The sequence below is a fragment of the Meriones unguiculatus genome, chromosome 6 (assembly GCF_030254825.1).
Source record: "Meriones unguiculatus strain TT.TT164.6M chromosome 6, Bangor_MerUng_6.1, whole genome shotgun sequence".
Lineage (NCBI taxonomy): Eukaryota > Metazoa > Chordata > Mammalia > Rodentia > Muridae > Meriones > Meriones unguiculatus.
The window spans coordinates 91,290,852-91,311,857 of record NC_083354.1 but is presented as its reverse complement, the minus strand read 5'-3'; the positions used below and the strand labels follow the sequence as shown (position 1 = coordinate 91,311,857).

The window sequence follows — 21,006 nt, the reverse complement described above, 5'->3', positions numbered from 1 at the left end:
GAGTTTTGGCGCATATCTCTGAGAGTGCTGCGATGCACTCATCATTCTGTAGACTTGGAAATGCAAATCTGTAAAGTGGTTGTGACACCCTGAATCCACTCTTCTTTTTACCATCACAAGAGGCTCATGGAAGCATGTGATAGAGAGGTCTGAAACTGACTGTGTTCGTGGTGAAGTGTGTGTGTACACAATGAGCTGCTGCAGGCAGCATTTGCTGATTTTCATGAAAATTGAAATACTTCCTTAGGTAGAGTAGTATTGCGATGGCGTCATGTTCGGGAATTTTTAAAAAATTCGATCTGTGCACCCTTCATTTTCAGAATTATATATTGATTGGTAATGGCACGATGCCTTGGCCCTGAGAATGTGAGGATCTTCTTCCAGTGCAGTGTGAAGGAGATTCAGTGTCACGGTCAAGTGGTACCGATGGGAAGGAATCTACTCTTCTGTCTTGGTGGTTGAGGATGTTTGAGGGGAATTTGGCCTGGGATCCAGTCATGAAGGTGCATGAGGTGTGCACTAGGCAAATATTGCTTCTTAGGAGTAAAAATAACATTTCCTGATTAATTTGTGTGTCTGGTCTTCTTTTGAAAACATATATTGTCTCATACATTCTTCATAACAACTCTAAGAGAAGGTGAGCACAGATTTTATTGTGGCAGAGTGTCAATTAAAAATTCAAATCTATACAGTTTGGAACCTGTGTGTGTGTGTGTGTGTGTGTGTGTGTGTGTGTGCGAGAGAGAGAGAGAAAGAGAGAGGGACACAGAGACAGATAGACATCTCGGCAGTGATACAGATTGGAACGTTAGTCTGTGAGGCAGAATAGAAAGATGGAAAATTGTGTGGACACAAATAGGGAAAGGAGCCCTTCATGCAGGAGCCTGGTTAAAGCCTCTCCCCAGTTGAGGATGGTGACTTACAGCACAATTCATATTCACTGAGAAAATCGCCTATGTAGAGACACTATTACTCATATAAGAAGGCTTTTCAGGTAAGAACATTAATATGGCAATGTGCATATGGATTGAGTGTCTGTATCCTTGAATGTAGCTCTATTCTTTCCCCACATGGTTTTTAGAACTCTCACAAAAGAGACTATTTATTACCTTTGTTTAATGTGAAAGTGAGTTTTACTTTGCATAGTACTCTTATGGTAGAGGCTGATTCTTGTAATCTTACTCTGTGTACGTTAGAAACCACCCGAGATCTTTTAATTCCTTTACATCTCTCTAAAGATGACATTAAACCCACCCAAACCATATATCTGATTCGTTTTGTTATTATTATCATCTATTACAATTTATTCACTTTGTATTCTGGCTGTGTTTCCCTCAGTCGTCTCTCCCAATTCTACCCTCCCTTCCTCTTCTCCCCCTATGCCCCTCCCCTAGTCCAATGATAGAGGAGGTCCTCCTCCTCTTCCATCTGACCCCAGCCAACAGGTTTCATCAGGACTGGTTGCATTATCTGGCAGTAAAGCCCAGTTCTCCCTTGAGCAGCTCTCACTGGTGCTCTGAGAATCTCATTCTTTCCCTGAGCACTGTTCTTTGCGTAAACCCCATGCAAAAATCATGTTAAATCCTGTCTGAGAAAGGGTAACCCTGCTTATCAAGGACTCATCCTGAATTCCTTTCCTGGCGAAGTCAAGGATCCTGACTCTTCTGGGGGAGAAGTGGCGTCAAGTGGTGTCCCTGCAGCCACTCCTGCCATGGCACAGCACTGTCACCCAGCGTGGCTGTCCTGTAAGTGGAGTATGTAAACACCACTCGCACCTTGTCCCATTACAGTGTATAGTTACAGTGATTGAAATAATTCAGGTATACAGGAAGACGGATTTCATTCAGAGTCCTAGGGAAGGAAAGGGGGAGCTACTTTGCTCAAGCAGTATTTCTGTATGTATATATTTGTGGTAGATATATAGTTACTATGGAAACGTGTCCCATCAGATTAGATGTTTTTCATACTGTATCAGAAATACCCATTTGTTTTAAAAACTGCTACTTACATGTCCCTCTCTCCTCCCGAGGATGATTTGAACCTCAGATTCTCCTATCTCTGCTTCCCAAATACTGGGATTATATATATTGAAAAATGCTGTGGGGTGTGGGTGTAATTCAGCTGGTAGATTGTTTAGCTAGCATATCCCGAGCCAGAGTTCAATCCGTAGCGCCACATAAAACTGAGTGTGCACACATATATCTCATTCTAACACTTAGAAGTAGAGATATGATCACCAGTTCAGGGTTATCCTTAGGTTTACACAGAGCTTAAGGCCTGGTTTATTTAAGACCTTGCCTTGAAAACAAATTCTATCCCACTGCCTTTTAAGTTGTCTAGTGTTATTGTCATGCATATATAATACAACACTTAAGAGTTCCACTTTAAATTTAAAATTTCTTTAGTGCCCATGTGTGTGTATGATCATGGCATGAGTATAGAATTCAGGGAACAGCTTTGTGTATAATGCCTTCTCTCCTTCCTCTACATCGGTTCTGGGGATTAAACTCATGTTGTCAAGCTTGTATTGTTTGGTGGCAAGTGCCTTTACATGATTAATTCTCTCTCTCATCAGTGTTCATTTGTTTATTTTAAATGGTGTTCTTCTTAATGGCTTTGTAGTTAGATTTTCACACTTCCATAATGGTATAGATTTAATAAATTGTAGAATTGTGAGACTAATAGAAGAAATATCCCAAGTGGACTGCAGATTTATGGATCTATCTGGCAAATTGGTAGGTTAGGCTTGACTGAAAAGACAGATGTTTGTCTCCTCCTGTGTGGACTTGGGGAAGAAGGAACTGTAAGTCTGTATGTGGCTGCTGGGAGAAAGAGTTGATGTGCCCGGGGAAGTACCCAAATGCTAACCCCCTTTACCTTAATGTGAAATAAAATTACTTGATGGCCAGAGGACAGGTTTGTTATTAGGTTTTGGAAAAGTAGCAAGATTTAGAAAAGAAAAACAAGAGGACTCTATGATATGTGGGTTCTAGGATCGCCAGCAAAGCCTTTAATCGCTGATGTTGAAGGCCCTGTGTGTCCGTGTGGGCTCACACCCCTTAGTGTCACTGTCCTTTTAGCAGCTTTCAGGGTCTAGCACCAGTGTCAAGAGGAACTTAATCTACTCCACCATTTGCAGATTTGGGAGCAAGGCTGGGGCTTCGCAGTGAAGAAGGAGTTAAAGGTGCTGTAGAGAACATTTACCCAGAGCCAGGTAGAGGAATGAAGACAGTCCATTGAAGACCTAAGGAGTGAAAACATTGTTTAAAGTTTGAGCAAGTCAGAGCTGAAGAGTAGAACACAAAGTTGGGGCTTTAAAAAAAACAAAAACAAAAAACAAACAAACAAACAAAAAAACACAAGAGATGTATTTCTCTCCCAGGGTCGAGATCCAGGGTCAAGAAAGGAAGGGGAGGTGCATGAGGCCCTGGAACTCTATGTAGCTTAACAATGTCGTGACGTATGGATGTGGGTGATGGAGGGATTTTAGGGAGATGGGAAAGTGTATAAGACTTTCTAATCCTGAAGTTATTGCAGCTAATATTTGCTGAAGAATGAAGGAAGACCCAGGAAATTCATAATTTTTGGGGGGTATGGAACATGATAATGAGCAGAAACGTTGAATTTTGTGGCTCTTGAGTGGGACCATAGTCCTTAAAGCACTGGCGGTGAGCCTGGGGTGGGGTCCAAGGAGAGTTTCTTTTCTCTGGCAGCACCAAAGAGGCAGAAGCTTCAGGCTGCATGGTTTATCTGCTCCTCTTTTTCAGCATTTCACTTCCAGGTGAACAATGAACCTGGAGACCCACATTAATTTCTACACTTTGCTTTTCCTTGTGTGAATTCTAAAAAGTCTGATCTAACTAGGAAAGCTGAGAAAGGTGCTGTTATTAGGAAAAGTGTTACATTTTTAGGGAGCAAAGCAAAAAAGGCACCACACAGTACTGGATTTTGCTTGTTCCGTCAAAAGCTTGGGTGTCATAAAAAAGAGTGAGTTAAGGACCTGAGAGTTTAGTTTTGCAGGTGGCCATAGTGTTTGGGGGTCTGTTATAAAAGTCAGCACCCCTGAAATGTCTTCTGTGTCTAAAATTCATTTATTTTCAGTCTGAGTTCTCACTTCTATTTTAAGACACTGTCTTCCATTACCTCCTGTGTCACTTTCCCAGTGTTGTGATAAAACACTGTGACCAAGGCAGCTTATAAAAGAGAGGGTTTCCTTGGCTTATGGTTCCAGAAGCCACGAGACACAAAAGCAGGTGGCAGTCATGGTAGCTGTAGCAGCTACTTGACAGCTCACATAAAGCTGCAAACATAAAGGGAAGAGGTGGGAGGCAGAGAGGGAAAATAACTCAAAGTCCACCTTCAGTAACGTACTTCCTCCAGCAAGGCACACCTCCTAAGCTTCTGCAAAACGCCATTAAACCGAGTATTTAAATGCCTGAGACTTCAAGAGACATCACTCATCCAAAGCATCACACCTCCCTCCTTTTATTTTAAGTTTTTAAACAATTATTATCATTATTTTAATTTATTATTTTAATTTATTATTATTTTGAGACAGGGTCTTTCTGTGTATTCCGGCCTGGCTGAAAATTTGCCCACCAAACCTCTCATTAGGTATTAAATAGTTTTCTTAAAGCCGAGAACTTGGGAATGAGGAGGAAGTTTGTGTCTTCTGCCTCTCTATTAGACGATTTAGGAGGAAAGGGTAAAAGGTACAAATGACGAATTTCAGCGAAGGAATGACCCTGTGAATGGTTCCAGTGTTAGGAGTAAAACCCAGCTGTAGGGCTTGAGCCTCAGATGGCTCCTCTAGGATGACCTCCTGGCTCTGCTGTGGAGAGATGTCTTTCCTTGGGCCAAATACCATCAGAGGAATTACACAGACAATAGAAGTAATTTATGGATTCCAGTGTACACTTCCGACCCAAAGCACCTCCTGTCATGGTCTTAGTATAGTATATACCAAACACATGTCAACTTACCTGAAGTTCTCCGACAAAGCTTTTTAATACACTCACAGCACCGCATAGCCCGGGAGGCTGAGGGCATCTCCCTGACCTGGAGTCTGGTGCTTGCTTCAGGCTTTTCTCACGTCGTCTTTCATTGTCAGTTCCTTAGTGTGTCACTTGCAGGCCTTATAACATTTATTATGTACGGCGCATTCCAGCCCTGCTCTGAAAGCCAATTAAGCTTCGCTCTCTGCCCCCCCCACCACAGCGTGCCACCCTTTCCCACCCATTAGAGCCTTGAGCTTAATCATCCAAGTCTGCTTGGACTGGATTGTTTCCCTTAGAGTTCTGCAAGCTACAGAGTGAAACTGATTAAGATTTAACATGCCTGGTGATTTTCCTCCTGGTCTTCACCCCCCCCCCCAAAAAAAAAAAAAACAACAACAAAAAACAAGCTTTAGGTCAGGGAGCTGATGAATCCTTTTGTAGGGCTCTTGTCTTCTGTTTGATTTTTGAGAAATTAGATATGGCCATGAACATGGTACTGTCTCCTGTTATTATGAGGACATTTAGGACCTTGTAATAAAACTGTCACTATTAGTTGTGGTTTCTAGTAAATGTATACACTATTCATTTTGACAAATCGAATAGAGTTCTCCAGAGAACACTCACTAATGTAAAATTTTTCTTAATTTTAGTGCCTGAGGCACAGTGTGGTGATGCATACTTGAAATCCCAGCAGTGGGGAGATGGGGCAAATACAAGGGTCCGTGTCAAAGTCTGCCTGGGTTACCTAGTGAGCTCCAGTCTAGCTCGAGTTCCCTGAGATTCTGTCCCAAAGAGACAAAAGAAAACAAACAGAAAGAGCTGGAGCTCTGCACAAATCACTGGGCTGCTGCAGCTGACATCGTGAGGGCCTAGATTGGGATTCTCCATTTTTCCTAAGAGGAGACTGAAGCCAATTGTGTGTAAGTGAGTTTTAGTGACTTGTCCATGTTACCCAGCTAGTAAGTCTTGAAGGCACAACAGCACTCCTGCTGGTCTACAGCACTCACCGTGATGGAATGAAGACAGAGGAATGGAGTAAGGCTTCATTTTACATTTAGACATTTGAGTGAAAATGAGGTCAAATTTTGTCCGTTGAGAACATAGGGTGGTAGGAATCAATTCAGCTTGGAGCTGGGTGTAATTTTTTGGCAAGGCACCTGGTATTTTGTCTAAAAAAGTGCCAGATTAGAAGAGGTAGACTGATCAACAGTGGATGTAGCGGATTCTGGCTGTATTAGCAAGTGAGAGAGTGAACTCACATTGGCTCATAGTGTTTAGTTCACCCACAGTGGTGAGGCACCGACACTGGTGACATGGATATTCTACCTCCTCGGCATTTGATTCAGGGCTGTAATTACCAAAGCTGGGGTTTGCGCTGGGCTACATCATCTGCCATTTGCTTTCTTCTATTTCCCTGTCTCTACATCCCACTAAGACTTGCTGCCATTTTGCTTCTATGCTAAGGCACTAATTTGCTTTTTCCTTGTTTCCATTCTAAACATTGCCACCTGAGTAATTTTTGAAATAATGATTTTGCCTTAAAATGACATTGTAGTTCTTACTTTACAGTTGCCTGCATGGAAGCCCATGTGCACACGTGGGCGTGCACACACACACACACACACACACACACATTTATATCACACACTTGAGATGACAGAATTGGAGAACTACTGGAGAGCTGGTGGCTGCATGGAGCTGAGGACATTAAGATGAAGGGTGACAAGTATGCCTCTGCTGAGACAACATGAGTGAATAGTTCTGGGTCTTTTTGATTACGTTTTTATTTTTCACAGTTTCTTCATTATATATCCTGGTTTTAGCCTCCTCCCTCAACTGTTCCCAGTCCCACCCTCCTTTCCTCTTCCCCCCCATCTCCTTCTCCTAGTCCTCTTAAAGGGGTACTTCTCCTCCCCTGCCATCTGCCCCTAGCTTATCAAGTCTCATTGGTACTGCATGGATCCTCTTAAAAGATGCTCTACCATTTCACAAGGACATTTGCTCAGCTATGTTCATATTAGCTTTATTTGTAATAGCCAGAATCTGGAAACAACGCAGATGTCCTTCAATGGAGGAGTGGATACAGAAATTGTGGCACATTTACACAATGGAATAAGCTATTAGAAACAAGTTCTGGGTCTTGATTATGTAGTCCATATGTGTCACACACAGAAACAAAATGACAGAACAACAACAGCACATGCTTAAATGTCTGTTTCTTGATTTTTATGTTCTTCTATGTGTACATAAGATGTAAGCAGTAGGGAAAACTGGGTGGAAGGTACATGAATCTTTGTACATTTCTTGCAACCTTATGTGAATCATTTTTTATTTACACGTTATAAAGTAAATGGACTTTATACTACCCAAATTCTTTTCTGCCATGTTCATTGCTTGCTATGAATTAGTCATCCATGTTATCTCTTTTGATTGTTCTGCTTAAATGATTTCACATTAACATGTTTGGCTTCTTGACTTAATAATTGAGCAGCAAAGTGTCCTTCGTGAACAGTAACACGTCTTTTCTGTACTATTCCACTCACCCTGGGCAGCAAACACTGAAGCAGTAGACCATGGGCAGATATAAACGGAGATGGAGCTTGAACCTTAAGGGATGTTCAGTCTTGTTGCTAGACATTAAAAAAAAATGAACAAATAGGTTATCTAAATTCCTCTTGTCAGAAATAAGTTTGTAGTGACATCAGGGTTCCTGAGAAAGGCACTGGAAAATTGTTAATGTGCATTTTACATTTTTTTCTAAAGCAACGTAGTCCTCAGAACTGAAAGCATTTTTTTTTTTAAATCATGGTTTGAAAGACCGAATTAAGAAGACTAACTTAGTTACAGGCATCTATCATGTCACTAATTTTAAGGAAACTGGTATTTTCCCACATTTGTGGGGAAGCGTTATAGATGCCGGGCTTGTGAGCACAGCTGGGAGGGCAGAGTGTCTGCTGGGTCCTTCCTCAGCAGCGTACGCACACAGCGTACATTCCTGAACACTGTCGTAGCTACAGAGTATCCTCTCTGATGTGCAGAGGAGACTTGGGGATGTCTGAACAGAGACACGAATGAGTACGAAGAGCCTTGCATATTGCTGAACTGGAAAGACCTGCCCATTAGCAGAGGGGAGAGTGTCAGCTAGGAGAACGACTGCTTCAGGAAGACATGCTGACACCCAAACTCACCCCTGCACATTTCCTGTGCCACCTTGAAATTAGCTTTCTGATCTGTGTGCTCAGAGTGCTTAGACTTGTGTTTGTACAAATAAGTGGGCAACACGGGGTTGGATTTCTTTGTATAAAAGCATGATGCTCTCCGTAGTAACCTCAGCCTTTCCTCTTTTCCCTGTCTTTACAGTGTGTCCTACTCAGTGCATGTCTCAGAAGATTACCCAGGTATGCATTTCCTTAAAGGTTTCATGAAGCATCTCTGACTATTTTGTTCTTCTGGAGATTGGAAATGTGTGTACGAGCGTGGAACTGGGAAGCACTGGCAAAGGAGTCGTAAGGATGGGGAAATTCCTGCTGATTGGGAGATATTCTAAACCTGGGACCACAGTCAAATGTAATTTCCTGACGAGGCAGACTCATGCACACTCATGACAGCTTCATTTTGTAAGAAGATTAAGTGTTTACCCTCCAAGTGGACACAGAAATAATCAACTGCTAAAGGAATGTTTGCCAATGTCTTCATACCAAATTATAAATGCTGCTTATTTTTCAAAGTAAGCTCACACAGGTTAGGTGAGTGGCACACGCCTTCAATCCCAGCATTCAGGAGGCAGAGGCAGGCGGATCTCTGCGCTCGACACCAGCCTGGTCTATAGAGCACGTTCCAGGAGAGTCAGGGCTGCTAAGAGACCCTGTCACAATCAACAAACAAGCAAGCAAAAAGTCACACACATGCATGTGGTCACCCACACAGAAGTTATTCAAAGAAATAAGGATTAAGTATGCTTTCCATATGAAGACACAGCTCTACCCTTCAGAGAATCTTTTATTTACTTGTAGTGATACTGAGCAGTGAACCAACTGGCCCCAATATTGAGCTCCCTCTGGTGGCAAAGATATAGTAATTAGGTTTTCTTTTTTTTTTTTTTTTTTTTTTTTTCTTCTCACTTCATTGGAGTTCTGCTTGGAACTATAACTTGGTTCAGTGTAAATGTTTAAGTATTATTTAATTAATTTTGTTATTTTCAGTTTCTTTTACTTCCTGTGTATGCATGTTTCCCCTGCATGCATGTATGTGCACCATATACATGCTTGGTGGAGGCCCTGGAACTAGTGATGGACAGTGTGCTGAGAACTGAGTGACACTCCTCTGGAAGAGGAGCAAGTGCTCCTAACCATTGGGTCATTTCTCCAGGCTCTATAAAGTTATTTTTATCTTATTTTTTTTTGTTTCAGTTTTGGGGATTGAACACAGTCTTGTGTGTGCTAGATAAGTGCCCTGCCACGGAGCTATGTGCCTAACCTATCACCAGTGGGAAGGAATTACATTTTCATATGTGTTTGGCTGTCCTGCTTGCATGGGTGTCTGTGGGTCTTGTGCCTGCTGTGTCCACAGAGGCCAGAAGAAGGCAGCCTATTCCCTAGGACTAGAGTTATAGGTGGCTGTTAGCCGCCATGTGGATGCTGGGAATTGAACCTGGGTCCTGTGGAAGAGTAGCTACTGCTCTTAACCACAGAGCATCTCTTCAATCCCTAAAATTTGAGATTTCCTAATAAAACAGTGGTTTTCACTTGTGTTCTTTTTACTAACGTCTCATCTTGGAGCAAGTTTGTAGTGAATTTCCAACAGAATTTCATTTGCACCAGGTAACAAATTTGGTCTACTCGGCTGGAGCAGGCCTTATTTTGCTGAGGGAGAAGTGGGTTTGTGTGTTCTGGTTCAAGTGCTGAGGCTGAGCTTGGAACTGGTGATGTCAGGTACATCAGATCCACCACAGAGTCCAGGTACCAAGTGCTTCCAGGTGTGCAGCTGAATCTAAGTCTGAATGCCATTTTACGGGTGACAGGGAAAAAGTGTAATAGTCACACGTGAATAATGTGTGCCGACGAAACCAAACAGTGCTTCCTAGTGGCATGGAACTTGCTTATAAACCATCAGCATCTCAACTCTGGTAATTGTTACTTCTTGGGGGAGTTTGGTCAGCACAGTCAATGCTCTTCTGACTCCAGAGTGAGCGCTGGTGTGATAGTATTTTCTTTGTTAAACTTTAATCCAGATTTATTTGGGATGTGTTAGTTAACATATTTCACTTTTCCAGATTGACGAGATTATATAAAAGTATGTGTTGGTTTTCTAATAACCATACCTACCCCCCCCCCCATACTTCCTAGAAGGTCTGGGAAATTTTTCAATAATAGAAAAGTTGGCAGCTTTGTATCAAAAGTAATGTGTTTCTGCTCATCAGAAAACAAAGCATCATTTTTCTCTTATTTACCACGTTTTAGAACATTAATGGCTATTGAAGCTATTGCATTGTTGCTTGGCATCTGCTGAGGGATCATTTCCTCCTTTAAATAATAAGGTGATAGGCTACATCAGTAAGAAGCATCTTGATGTCACTGCTGAGACTGGACAGGCTTTGTTTTGTCCTTGGTATTGTGGACTGAAAGACGCTAATGGATCTGCCTGGTTTTTTGAGCATTTATAGAGCCAGCAAGCAAGCCTGCCGGAGCCTGTCTTTATAGACTTGGTGAGGTATGCTTAGGACACTTACTGTTCTTCTGCCATGGGAATCGATGTGTTCTACACACACACACACACACACACACACACACACACACACACACACAAATGAAAATCATTAGGTTGTTGAAATGTCTGTTTTGTTTTTTAAGAAAATGGTATTTTGGCTTGTGATAATGGATTTGGGAATGGCGTATGCACAGCAAGTCACAGGCTGACTCTGCTAAGATGAACCAGCTGGTCTGCAGCCGTCACATTTTCTCTAGTTAGAAGGTTTAGCTACTGTGGTGACTGAATTATCCCAACTCTTCTTCACATCTCTGTTGGTCCCTATAGCTCCAAAGTCCTGACTTACAAATGACATTGTTTTCAGTTTTCATAAAAGTGAGTTAGAGAGTATTTTTACCTATTATTTTATGTAAATCCACTCCCACAGACAACCTTCAAATTGAGCCATACACTACTCTTTCTGTTTTCCAAGCCTAATGTCTTATTGGACCATCTCCTGTCACTGTAGCACAAACTTCTGTCCTGTGGTCAGGGTATTGCACAGTGCTGTCCAGTTTATGGATTCTTCATCTCTCCTTCTAGCTGGCAGCCACCACTTAGTTCTGTTGCTCTAGTGCCTCTCCTTCCTTTCCATTTGTTTTGTCTTTGTTGTTTGAGAAAGTGTCTCCAGTTGTGGAGAATGACCTAGAATGTCCTGTCTTTTGCCTCTGTCTCCTGAGTGCTGGGAGTACAGGCTTTTGCCACCATTTTTCCTTCTGAAATGCTGTTTTCGTATGCATTTTCTTCTTAGGCTTTGATGGGATCCAGTGTTTTACTGGTTAGGTGAGTGCTCTATCTCTGAGACACATTTCCAGTCTCCCTTTCCCTGTTTATAGGGAAGATAGAATTAGTTTTACTAATTAGCACTTAGCTTCACATCAGTAAGAAGAACTAAGGTTTATGAGAATAGTAATATGTGTTCTGAAGTTGGCCATACTTTTCTTACTGTCCAAATATTTGCGCTCTCTCTCTCTCTCTCTCTCTCTCTCTCTCTCTCTCTCTCTCTGTGTGTGTGTGTGTGTGTGTGTGTGTGTGTGTATTTGTGTAGGCATAAAGGTATCCTGGTTGTCTTGGACTATGCAGAAACATCATGTCTGCATGTCTGAAAACAAAAATAGCACAACACCAAAAAAAAAAAAGAATTCTACCAGAGGAGGAATGGGGGGAGGAAGAGGGGGAGGAAGCAGAGGAGGAGGAAGAGAAGAGGAGGAGGAGGAGGAGGAGGAAGAGGAGGAGGAGGAGGAGGGGGAGGAGGAGGAGGAGGAGGTTTAGCTGTAATAGAGAGCTTACCTTCTAGCCTTCGTTTTTGTTGTTGTTGTTGTTGTTTTGTTTTGTTTTTTTACCACTGATCTAAACGTATGAAGCTGCTGACTGAAGGGAATCCAGACGAGTGGCCAGTGTCTTGATGTGAAACCAACTCAGATGAACTTACACACGTTCTGCTTCTTGGTCTGTGATGTGATGCCACTTAGTGAATGTAAATAACATCACGTCGTCCCTACTGGCATCTGAATATTCAGCCAAACGGCGGTTAATGCCGGGCAGGGTGATGAGGCGGCGCCTTGCTTCCTCTCTGCTCATCCCACCTGCTCTCGCCTCCGGTGACTTGCTAAAGCCCAAGCATGGAGAGTTTTCTATCGCTAGATACACATAATTTACTTGCTTTCAGGGTCCAAAAATAATGCATTTGAGGGAGAGGAACCATAATGACTCAAGTCCATCAGTTAAAATCAGATTCTCACCGTACTGACAATGTTATTACAACCTGCCTCGACCCCTTTTAAAGATATGTTCTTTCAGTTATGTGAACAGAAATTGATCCGTGTTTGTATTTGTTGTAGGTGTTTTATTTTTAGTAAGTTAGCAGTAGTTGCATTATAGGAGATTTACTTTTAGATTATTTTACTTCATTATTTTTGGTTTGTTTTTGAAGCAGGGTCTTACCATGTAGCCCTGGCTACCCTGGAACTCGCTGTGTAGACCCAGGCTGGCCTCAAACTCACAGACATCACCCTACCTCTTCTTCCTGAGTGCTGATACCAAGAGTGTGTGCTACCACACCAAAAGTATACACACACACACACACATACATATATACTCTATACACATATACATACAATATATATATATTATATAGTGTGTGTGAATGTTATACATGCATGGGAAGGTCAGAGGACAACTTTTAGGAGTCAGTTATCTGCTTCCAACATGTGAGTCCTGGGGATTGACTCCAGGTCATCGGGCTTGGGGGCAAACCCCCTACACTTCCAGGTCTGTACTCTGAGACAATGGTAAACGAGTTGGCAGTATTAGAGATGTTCTTCAGTCATTAATGAGAAAAGTAGATAAACAACTGGGTGTTAAATTATTACAATGTATTATTTTACCATACTGTAAGATAGGATAAACATACTAAAGTATGTGCAACTAAAGAAGATAAACAGGAAAGAGGACCCGGAGTAAGATGATCAGTCCTCACTTAGAAAGACAAATGGAATGGACAGGGGAAGTAGGAGAAAACAAGTAACAGGACAGGGGCCTACCACAGAGGGCCTCTGAAAGACTCTACCTAGCAGTGTATCAAAGCAGATGCAGAGACTCATAACCAAACCTTGGGCAGAGTGCAGAGAATCATATGAATGAAGGGGGAGTTAGTATGACCTAGAGAGGACAGGAGCTCCACAAGGACAAAATATATTAGGGCACAGGGGTCTTTTATGAGACGGTATCTCCAACCAAGGACCATGTATGGATATAACCTAGAACCCTGCTTGGGTGTAGCCCGTGGTTGCTCAGTAACCAAGTGGGTTTCCCTAGTAAAGGGAACAGGAACTATTTCTGACATGAACTCAATGACTGGTTCCCCTCCACCCAAAAGAGGAACAGTCTTGCTAGGTCATAGAGGAGGACATGGCAGCCAGTCCTGGAGATACCTGATAAGCTAGGGTCAGATGGAAGGGGAGGAGGATCTCCCCTAGCAGTGGACTTGGAAAGGGACAAGGGGGAGATCAGGGAGGGAGGGTGGGATTGGGAGGGAAGGAAGAAGGGGGCTATGGCTGGGATACAAAGTAAACAACCTGTGATTAATATAAAAAAATAAAAATTAAAAGAAAGACCTGTATGCATTTGAGAAATTGGTAAATTTATACATTTTTTAAGAGGCCAAAATAGTGAATAAGAAATGTTAGGACAGGGAAAACAGGATAGACATTGGAAGCAGTAGACGAGGGAGAATAGGATGGGAGCCTACTATAGATGTCGTCTAAAAGACTACCTAGCAGGTTATCGAAGCAGATGCAGAGACTCACAGCCAAACTTTGGATAGAGCACAGGGAGTCTTATGAAAGAAGGGGGGATATAGAAGGACCCAGAGGGGACAGCAGCCACACAAGGAGACCAACAAAACCAAAACCAAGCAGGGCCCTTGGGGCACTGCAGAGACTGATGCATCAATCAAAGACCATGAATAGCGAGGACCTAGACCCCCTGCTCATATATAGTGCATAGACAGCTCAGGCTCCATGTGGGTTCCCTAGTAATGGGAGAAGAGACAGTCTCTGAATGAGCTAGGTTGCCTGCTCCTTGATCACTTCTTCCTGTTGGGGCGACCTAGCCAGCCCACAGAGGGAGATGATCCAGGCAGTCCTGATGAGACCTAATAGGCTAGGGTCAGACAGTAGGGAAGGAGGACCTCCCCTATCAGTGGACTAGGGAAGACGGGTAGGGGAGGAAGAAGAAGGGAGGGTAGGACCGGGAGGAGATGAGGGAGGGGGCTACAACCTAGATACAAAGTGAATAAATTATAAATAATAATAACATTAGAAAAAGAAATGTAAGGACTTTTTAATGTTCATTGTAATGTACATTTACATACAATTCACTTATAGAAGAATTATTTGGTAAGACTGAGCAGCTTACCTAAAAACAATATGGAGGGTGCAATTTCAGCAAGTTACTGCCGTTTCTACTCCTTCCTTCCGCTCTCTCTCTTCTCCTTACCAATAATTTTAGGTTTTGATTTTGTTTTAGACAGGGTCTCCTTATGTATCCTAGAGTGTTTTTTATTGCCCTGATGCACAACATGACCAAAAGCAACTTAGAGAGGAAAAGATTTATTTTGCTTACAGGTCACAATCAGGGTATGGCACTAAGGGAGTGCAGGGCAGAAGCTCGCGCAGGAGTGGAGGCAGGAGCTGTGGAGGGAAGCTAGTACAGCATAGCTCTCCTGGCTTGCTCAGCTGGCTCTCTTACATAACACAGGACCACCTGGCCAGTGGCAGCCCTGCCCACACTGGGTTGAGCGTCCCCTCCCGATAGTCATTCATCAAGAAAATGACCACAGACAAGTTCACAGAAGTCTTTAAATGCGGTCCTCTCTTCCCACATAACTTTAATCTGTATAAAGTTGTCACACTTAACAAGTAAACCGTGTAAAGAAGGATGGCCTCAAACTTCATGATCTTCCTACGGAAGCCTCTCAAGTGTGGGGATTACACCTGTGTTTGGTTTTGAGTTAAAAAAAAAATACCGAATGTCCCTTAGTTGTCTCCTCAGCTGAGAACCCTGCCCTTTGAAATAGACATTGATATTGAGCAGAGTGCTGTCCTGTGAGATGAGCCAACCAGCTGCATAGAGATGATTGGTTCTTTTTATAATTCTTTATTAATTATACTTTATTCACTTTGTATCCTCCCTGTGGTTCCCTCCCTCCTCCTGTCCCAATCCCTCCCTTCCTCCACCCTCTGCATGCATGCCCCTCCCCAAGTCTACTGATAAGGGAGGTCTTCTTTTCCTTCCTTCTGATCCTAGTCAATTAGGTCTCATTAGGAGTGGCTGCATTGTCTTCTTCTATGGCCTGGTAATGCTGCTTCCCCCTCAGGGGGAGGTAATTAAAGAGCAGGCCAATCAGTTCATGTCAGAGACAGTCCCTGTTCCTATTACAATGGAACCTACTTGGATACTGAACTGCCATGGGCTACATCTGTGCAGGGGTCTTAGGTTATCTCCATGCATAGTCCTTGCTTGGAGTATCAGTCTCAGGAAAGACCCCTGTGCTCAGATTTTTTGGTTCCCTTGCTCTCCTTATGGAGTTCTGTCCTCTCCAGATCTTACTGTTTCCCACTTCTTTCATAAGATTCCCTGCACTCTGCCTAAAGGTTGCCCATAAGTCTCAGCATCTGCTTTGATAGTCTGTAGGGCAGAGCCTTTCAGAGGTCCTCTGTGTCAGGCTCCTGACTTGTTCCCTCTTTTCTCCTTCTTCTGATGTCCATCCTCTTTTCCTTTCTGGATAGGAATTGAGCATTTTAGCAAGAGTCCTCCCTCTTGATTAGTTTCTTTAGGTGTACAGATTTTAGTAGGTTTATCCTATATTACATGTCTATATGAGTGAGTATATACCATGTGCATCTTTCTGCTTCTGGGATAGTTCACTCAGGATGATCTTTTCCAGATCCCACCATTTACCCACAAATTTCATGATTTCCTTGTTTTTTGTTGCTGAGTAATATTCCATTGTGTAGATATACCACAATTTGTGCATCCATTCCTCCACTGAGGGGCATCTGGGCTGTTTCCAGCTTCTGGCTATGACAAATAAGGCTGCTACAAACATGGTTGAGCAAATGTCCTTTTTGTGTACTTCAGACTCTTTTTGGTATATGTCTAGGAGTGGTACAGCTGGGTCTTGAGGAAGCACTATTCCTAGCTGTCTGAGAGAGTGCCAGATTGCTTTCCAGAGTGGTTGTACAAGTTTACATTCCCACCAGCAGTGGAGGAGGGTTCCCCTTTCTTCACAACCTCTCCAGCATGTGTTGTCTCTTGAGTTTTTGATCTTAGCCATTCTGATGGGTGTAAGGTGAAATCTCAGGGTTGTTTTGATTTGCATTTCCCTAATGGCTAATGAGGTTGAGCATTTCTTTAAAGTGTTTCTCTGCCATTCGATATTCCTCTACAGAGAATTCTCTGTTTAGCTCTGTTCCCCATTTTTTAATTGGATTACTTGATTTGTTGCTGTTTAACTTCTTTAGTTCTTTATATATATGGGATATTAGTCCTCTGTCAGATGTAGGGTTGGTGAAGATCCTTTCCCAATCTGTAGGCTGTCGTTTTGTTCTGACGACAGTCTCCTTTGCTGTGCTGCTGGTCAGAAGGAGAGTCGTCCCAGCACTGCCATCTTGCCGAATGCCTCCCAAATGATTGGCTCTATGTTAGAAGTGTATGAGGAGCCAGGCCTAGTAGAGAGGCCTTAAGGGACAGAGGCAGGAGGCTGCTGAATTTGAAGGCTACATACAGCGACTCTGTCTTAAACCCTTCTATCTAATAAAAGGAAAGCATGGTTTTGAATACCTGCTTTCCAAAATCTATATTCTTGTTAAAAGCTACAGACACCTTTGAAAAGGCCGTAATTCCATGCTTAATTTTCAGCAAAGGCTGCACTTTGCTTCCTTTTTCTCTGAGTTAATGAGAATAGTAGTATGCTATTAACGAGAATTGGATTAAAACAATGAAGATATAGTTCTGTTGCTTTTATGTAGGATATATACTCATGATACTGTGTCTTTCCTCATATTTCCTTGCAGACAATACATATGTGTCAAGCTCAGAAAATGATGAGGATGTACTAGTTACTACAGACCCAATTCCGGTCATCTTCCATAGAATAGCAACAGGTAACAGTACTGAAATATCCTTTTTCTTTTTTTTCTCAGACTAAGTCTTTCAAATTGTTGTTGCTTAGATGCTGTTTGTTTTCAGTATAGCAACACATATATTAACCTCGGAGAAAACTGTTTCTATCATTTTTATGTCTTACGTATTACAGCTTTTCAATAATGTTGAAATGTATCATGTCAACATTACTCGTGAAAGCATTTTCATCCATCATGACACTACCTGACAAACTGAATGCAGCAGCTGTTCTCAACCTATGGGTCGTGGCCCAGTTGTTGGTGGGTTGGATGATCCTTTCAGAGGGGTGGCCCGAGAGTATGAGAAATATAAGATATTTACACATTGATTCGTAACAGTGGCCAAGTTACAGTTATAAAGTAGCAATGAAATACTTGTATGGTTGGGGTCGGCACCACAACATGAGGAACTATATTGAAGGGTTGCAGCATTAGGAAGGTTGAGAACCACTGGAATACAGAAAATCTATGGCAGGGAAGTCATCTTGAAGTAAATAAAAAGAGCTGAAGATATTGCTGGGCTTGCTCTTTAATTGGTTAACGTTTGAATGTGCAACTAAAAGTCAGAAGCTCTTGTATTGTCTATCTTTTAAATAAGTCTCAATTCTTTCCCCAAAGGGGAAGAAAAGCCTAGCCTGTTTTTAATCTAGGAACTCACGTGTGTTTGGCAAATCATATGCTAAAATGCAGAGTAACTTGAAAAATTCTCTCTTGCAGAATTAAGAAAAACAAATGATATTAATTGTTGTTTGTCCATAAGATCCAAATTACAAAAGGAAAATGGGGAGGTATGTAAGTTACATTTCATTCGTCCTTTTTATTTTGATGGTGTTTTAAATTCCTCAGGTATTTGCTTTTGCTGCCATATTTAGATTACAGTGTATGGCATACAAGCTGCATACCATGGCTTTTTTTAAATGGTGCTGAGTGATGTAAAATTAACTTGAGGAAGAAGTTTCTGGTAAATTAATAGAAAATAATCAAAATAAGGAAAACAGACATATACAGGCCATGTAATTCATTCTTTACTCTTTATATATAGCAGTAGCTGACAGAGAAACACCCATATATATCACAAGTATATATAGTGTATATAATTTTGTTGCGATCTTTAGAATTCTTTTTTGGAAGGTGTGGTCATTTAAGCCAAAGTAACGTAAACAGGGAAAAAGACATATTACAGTGGTTTTTATTTACTTAAAAAAAGCTTACAACAATTTGTCTCATATTCTTGCTTTAAATTTTTTTACTGTCCTCAGAAACAATTTTTTTTTTTTTTACTTTGATCTCTGAATCAGGGCATTGAACAGAGAAAACATAATAGGACAGCAGTTAGGCTGTTGGAGGCTATGCTGACAGCCTCCGTTAAGTGTTCCTTCTCTGTCCACTGTGGAAAATCTTGTTTGAGTAAAGCTGTCATTGACCAAAACCTGTTAGAATATCATTTGATCCAAAGGCCCTTTTCTTGGGTACATTTTCCTCAAGAACTTGAAAAGCAACATGGAAATTCTACATCTGAAGGAAAAATGCTGCTTTTCTTCTCTCTCATTTTTTCCCTTTAAATAAACAAACAAAAAACAAAAACACTTTGCTAATCATGACAGTAATAGAAATATCAGAGTGAATTTTCACTGAACTTCAGATATATGACAGATGTTCTGCTCAGTTAATTAAAAACTCAGACATCAATTTTAAAGCATATTAATCACGCTTTTGAAATTTGAATATCCAAACAAATCACTCCTGTATAGTGAAAGTTCTCCTTGTATTATGATTCATATTTAGTTGCATAATTCCATTTTTATCTCATTGCATTCATATTGCTGCTTTGTGTTGGCAGTGGAAGTGGAAAACCATCTTGGATAAATAATGGGGATGAACTTTTTAATAAGAGTTTAATTAGTGTTAGCCTATCAACTATCTTATCAGAGGGGAGCCGAAAGCATAACTGACTACACAGTTAGAGCAAACGCCAGATGTGAAGCTGCAAGTACTAGCTTCACCGGAAGTAAACGTTGACAACATCTACCAAGTCAGCTCTTGTATTCTTTTTGGTTCGAAAGTTTTACCGGACCAACAGTGCGTCACATTTAAAAGCCACTCGTCACGCCAGAACTTGTCTGTTCCGGCTGCTCTGTAGCGTGTTTGATGGGATTGTCTCCCTCATCTTTTGAAGGAGTCAAGGCAGAACAGCACCGTGGAAGAGGACTCAGAGGGCGACAATGACTCTGAAGAGTTTTATTACGGAGGACAGGTAGGCCACCCTGCCTTCCAGTACACCGTTCAGAGTTTTCAGTCGTGTTTGTCCTAGTGGAAGGTGATAGCCTAGAACTGTTCAGGCTTCGGTAAGTAAGAAGAAAACATGAATGATTTGTTTTTCACTTTCTACACATTTTCAGAAATTAAGATATACTTTACAGATCTTTCCACTGCATCATTCATCTACATTCATCTATGTCCTAATTAGTTACAGAGGTTTTGCACTTTGGTTTGATTATCATTTTTACATTATCACTTTTACATTATTCCTTTATTATTACATTTTTGGTTAGCATGCAAAGAAATGGGCATCACTGTGACATTTTCACACGTAGGTACCTTTCTACCCTACTCTGTTCTTACTCATCCTTTCTCCCTTCCGTTTGGTCCTCTGAATAGTCCCCTTTGCTTTCACCATAGTGTGTGCATTCCATTGCTCCTTCTTGTTCCTCTTCCTTCACACTGGCCACCTTTCTTTCCTCTTGTAGGCATTTCACACCTTCCCCCATTACATTTCACATGGGGGAAAACAAGTACGATTTGTCTTCCTCATAGACTTAGCAAGGAATATTTTTAAATGTTGGCATTTCTGACAAGCATAGATTATTGTTTTAAACTGAAGATGGTTAATTTTTACAAATTTTGGTTGGTTATAATTATTTAGAAGTATTTGCTTCATTGTGTTGAAAATGTATTAGGAAGATTTTTAAATATGCATAAATAGCCTAGCTATCTGGACACACACATACATACACACACGTGTGTGTGTATGCCACAGCTATTTCACTTGGCCATGATATACAGACATATATCTGTGTGTGTGTGTGTATCCAGATAGCCAGGCTATTTATACATATGTGTTACATGTGCAATAACTCATAAGATTTTCCAGAGTAATGTTAAAATTTAAATTGGGCACGTGATTTTAGGATGTAAGCATATCCTAACATTACCAAAATATAATGTGTTGATAGGTTTTTGTGACCTCACTGATCAAACGTCTTTGTAGTTTGTGTCATGTAACAGAAGGATAATATGATAAAATGGGCCTTTCAAGATAAAGTTAGCGTGGAAAAGAATTCACCTGACATATTCAGAATAAAAAATCAGTACTTTCTAAATCAGACAAGAGCAAGGCCATAGAAACATGGGCATGGTGGGGTAGGCTTTCCTCTATGGAGTAACTTTCTAGGTGTTGGGCAGTTGTCTGAAAAAGTCCCTCCCTACCCAGCACAGCACTTTCACAGGGATGCAAAGAGACCTTCCAAGTCTGAGTTTTGTTTTTACCACTCATTCTTCCAGAGGAGAATTTGGTCCTT

The 21,006-nt window shown here is 41.5% G+C and overlaps 1 protein-coding gene across 1 annotated transcript in view; it reads left to right on the top strand.

Moving 5' to 3' along the window:
- Window positions 1–21,006, top strand: part of Parp8 (poly(ADP-ribose) polymerase family member 8) — a 176,012-nt gene that overhangs the window by 78,214 nt on the left and 76,792 nt on the right. Inside the window, exons 4-7 of the mRNA XM_060385735.1 lie at window positions 8,358–8,395; window positions 17,321–17,410; window positions 18,146–18,216; window positions 19,605–19,682. Coding sequence (XP_060241718.1) covers window positions 8,358–8,395; window positions 17,321–17,410; window positions 18,146–18,216; window positions 19,605–19,682 — 277 coding nt within the window. The remainder of the gene's footprint in view (window positions 1–8,357; window positions 8,396–17,320; window positions 17,411–18,145; window positions 18,217–19,604; window positions 19,683–21,006) is intronic.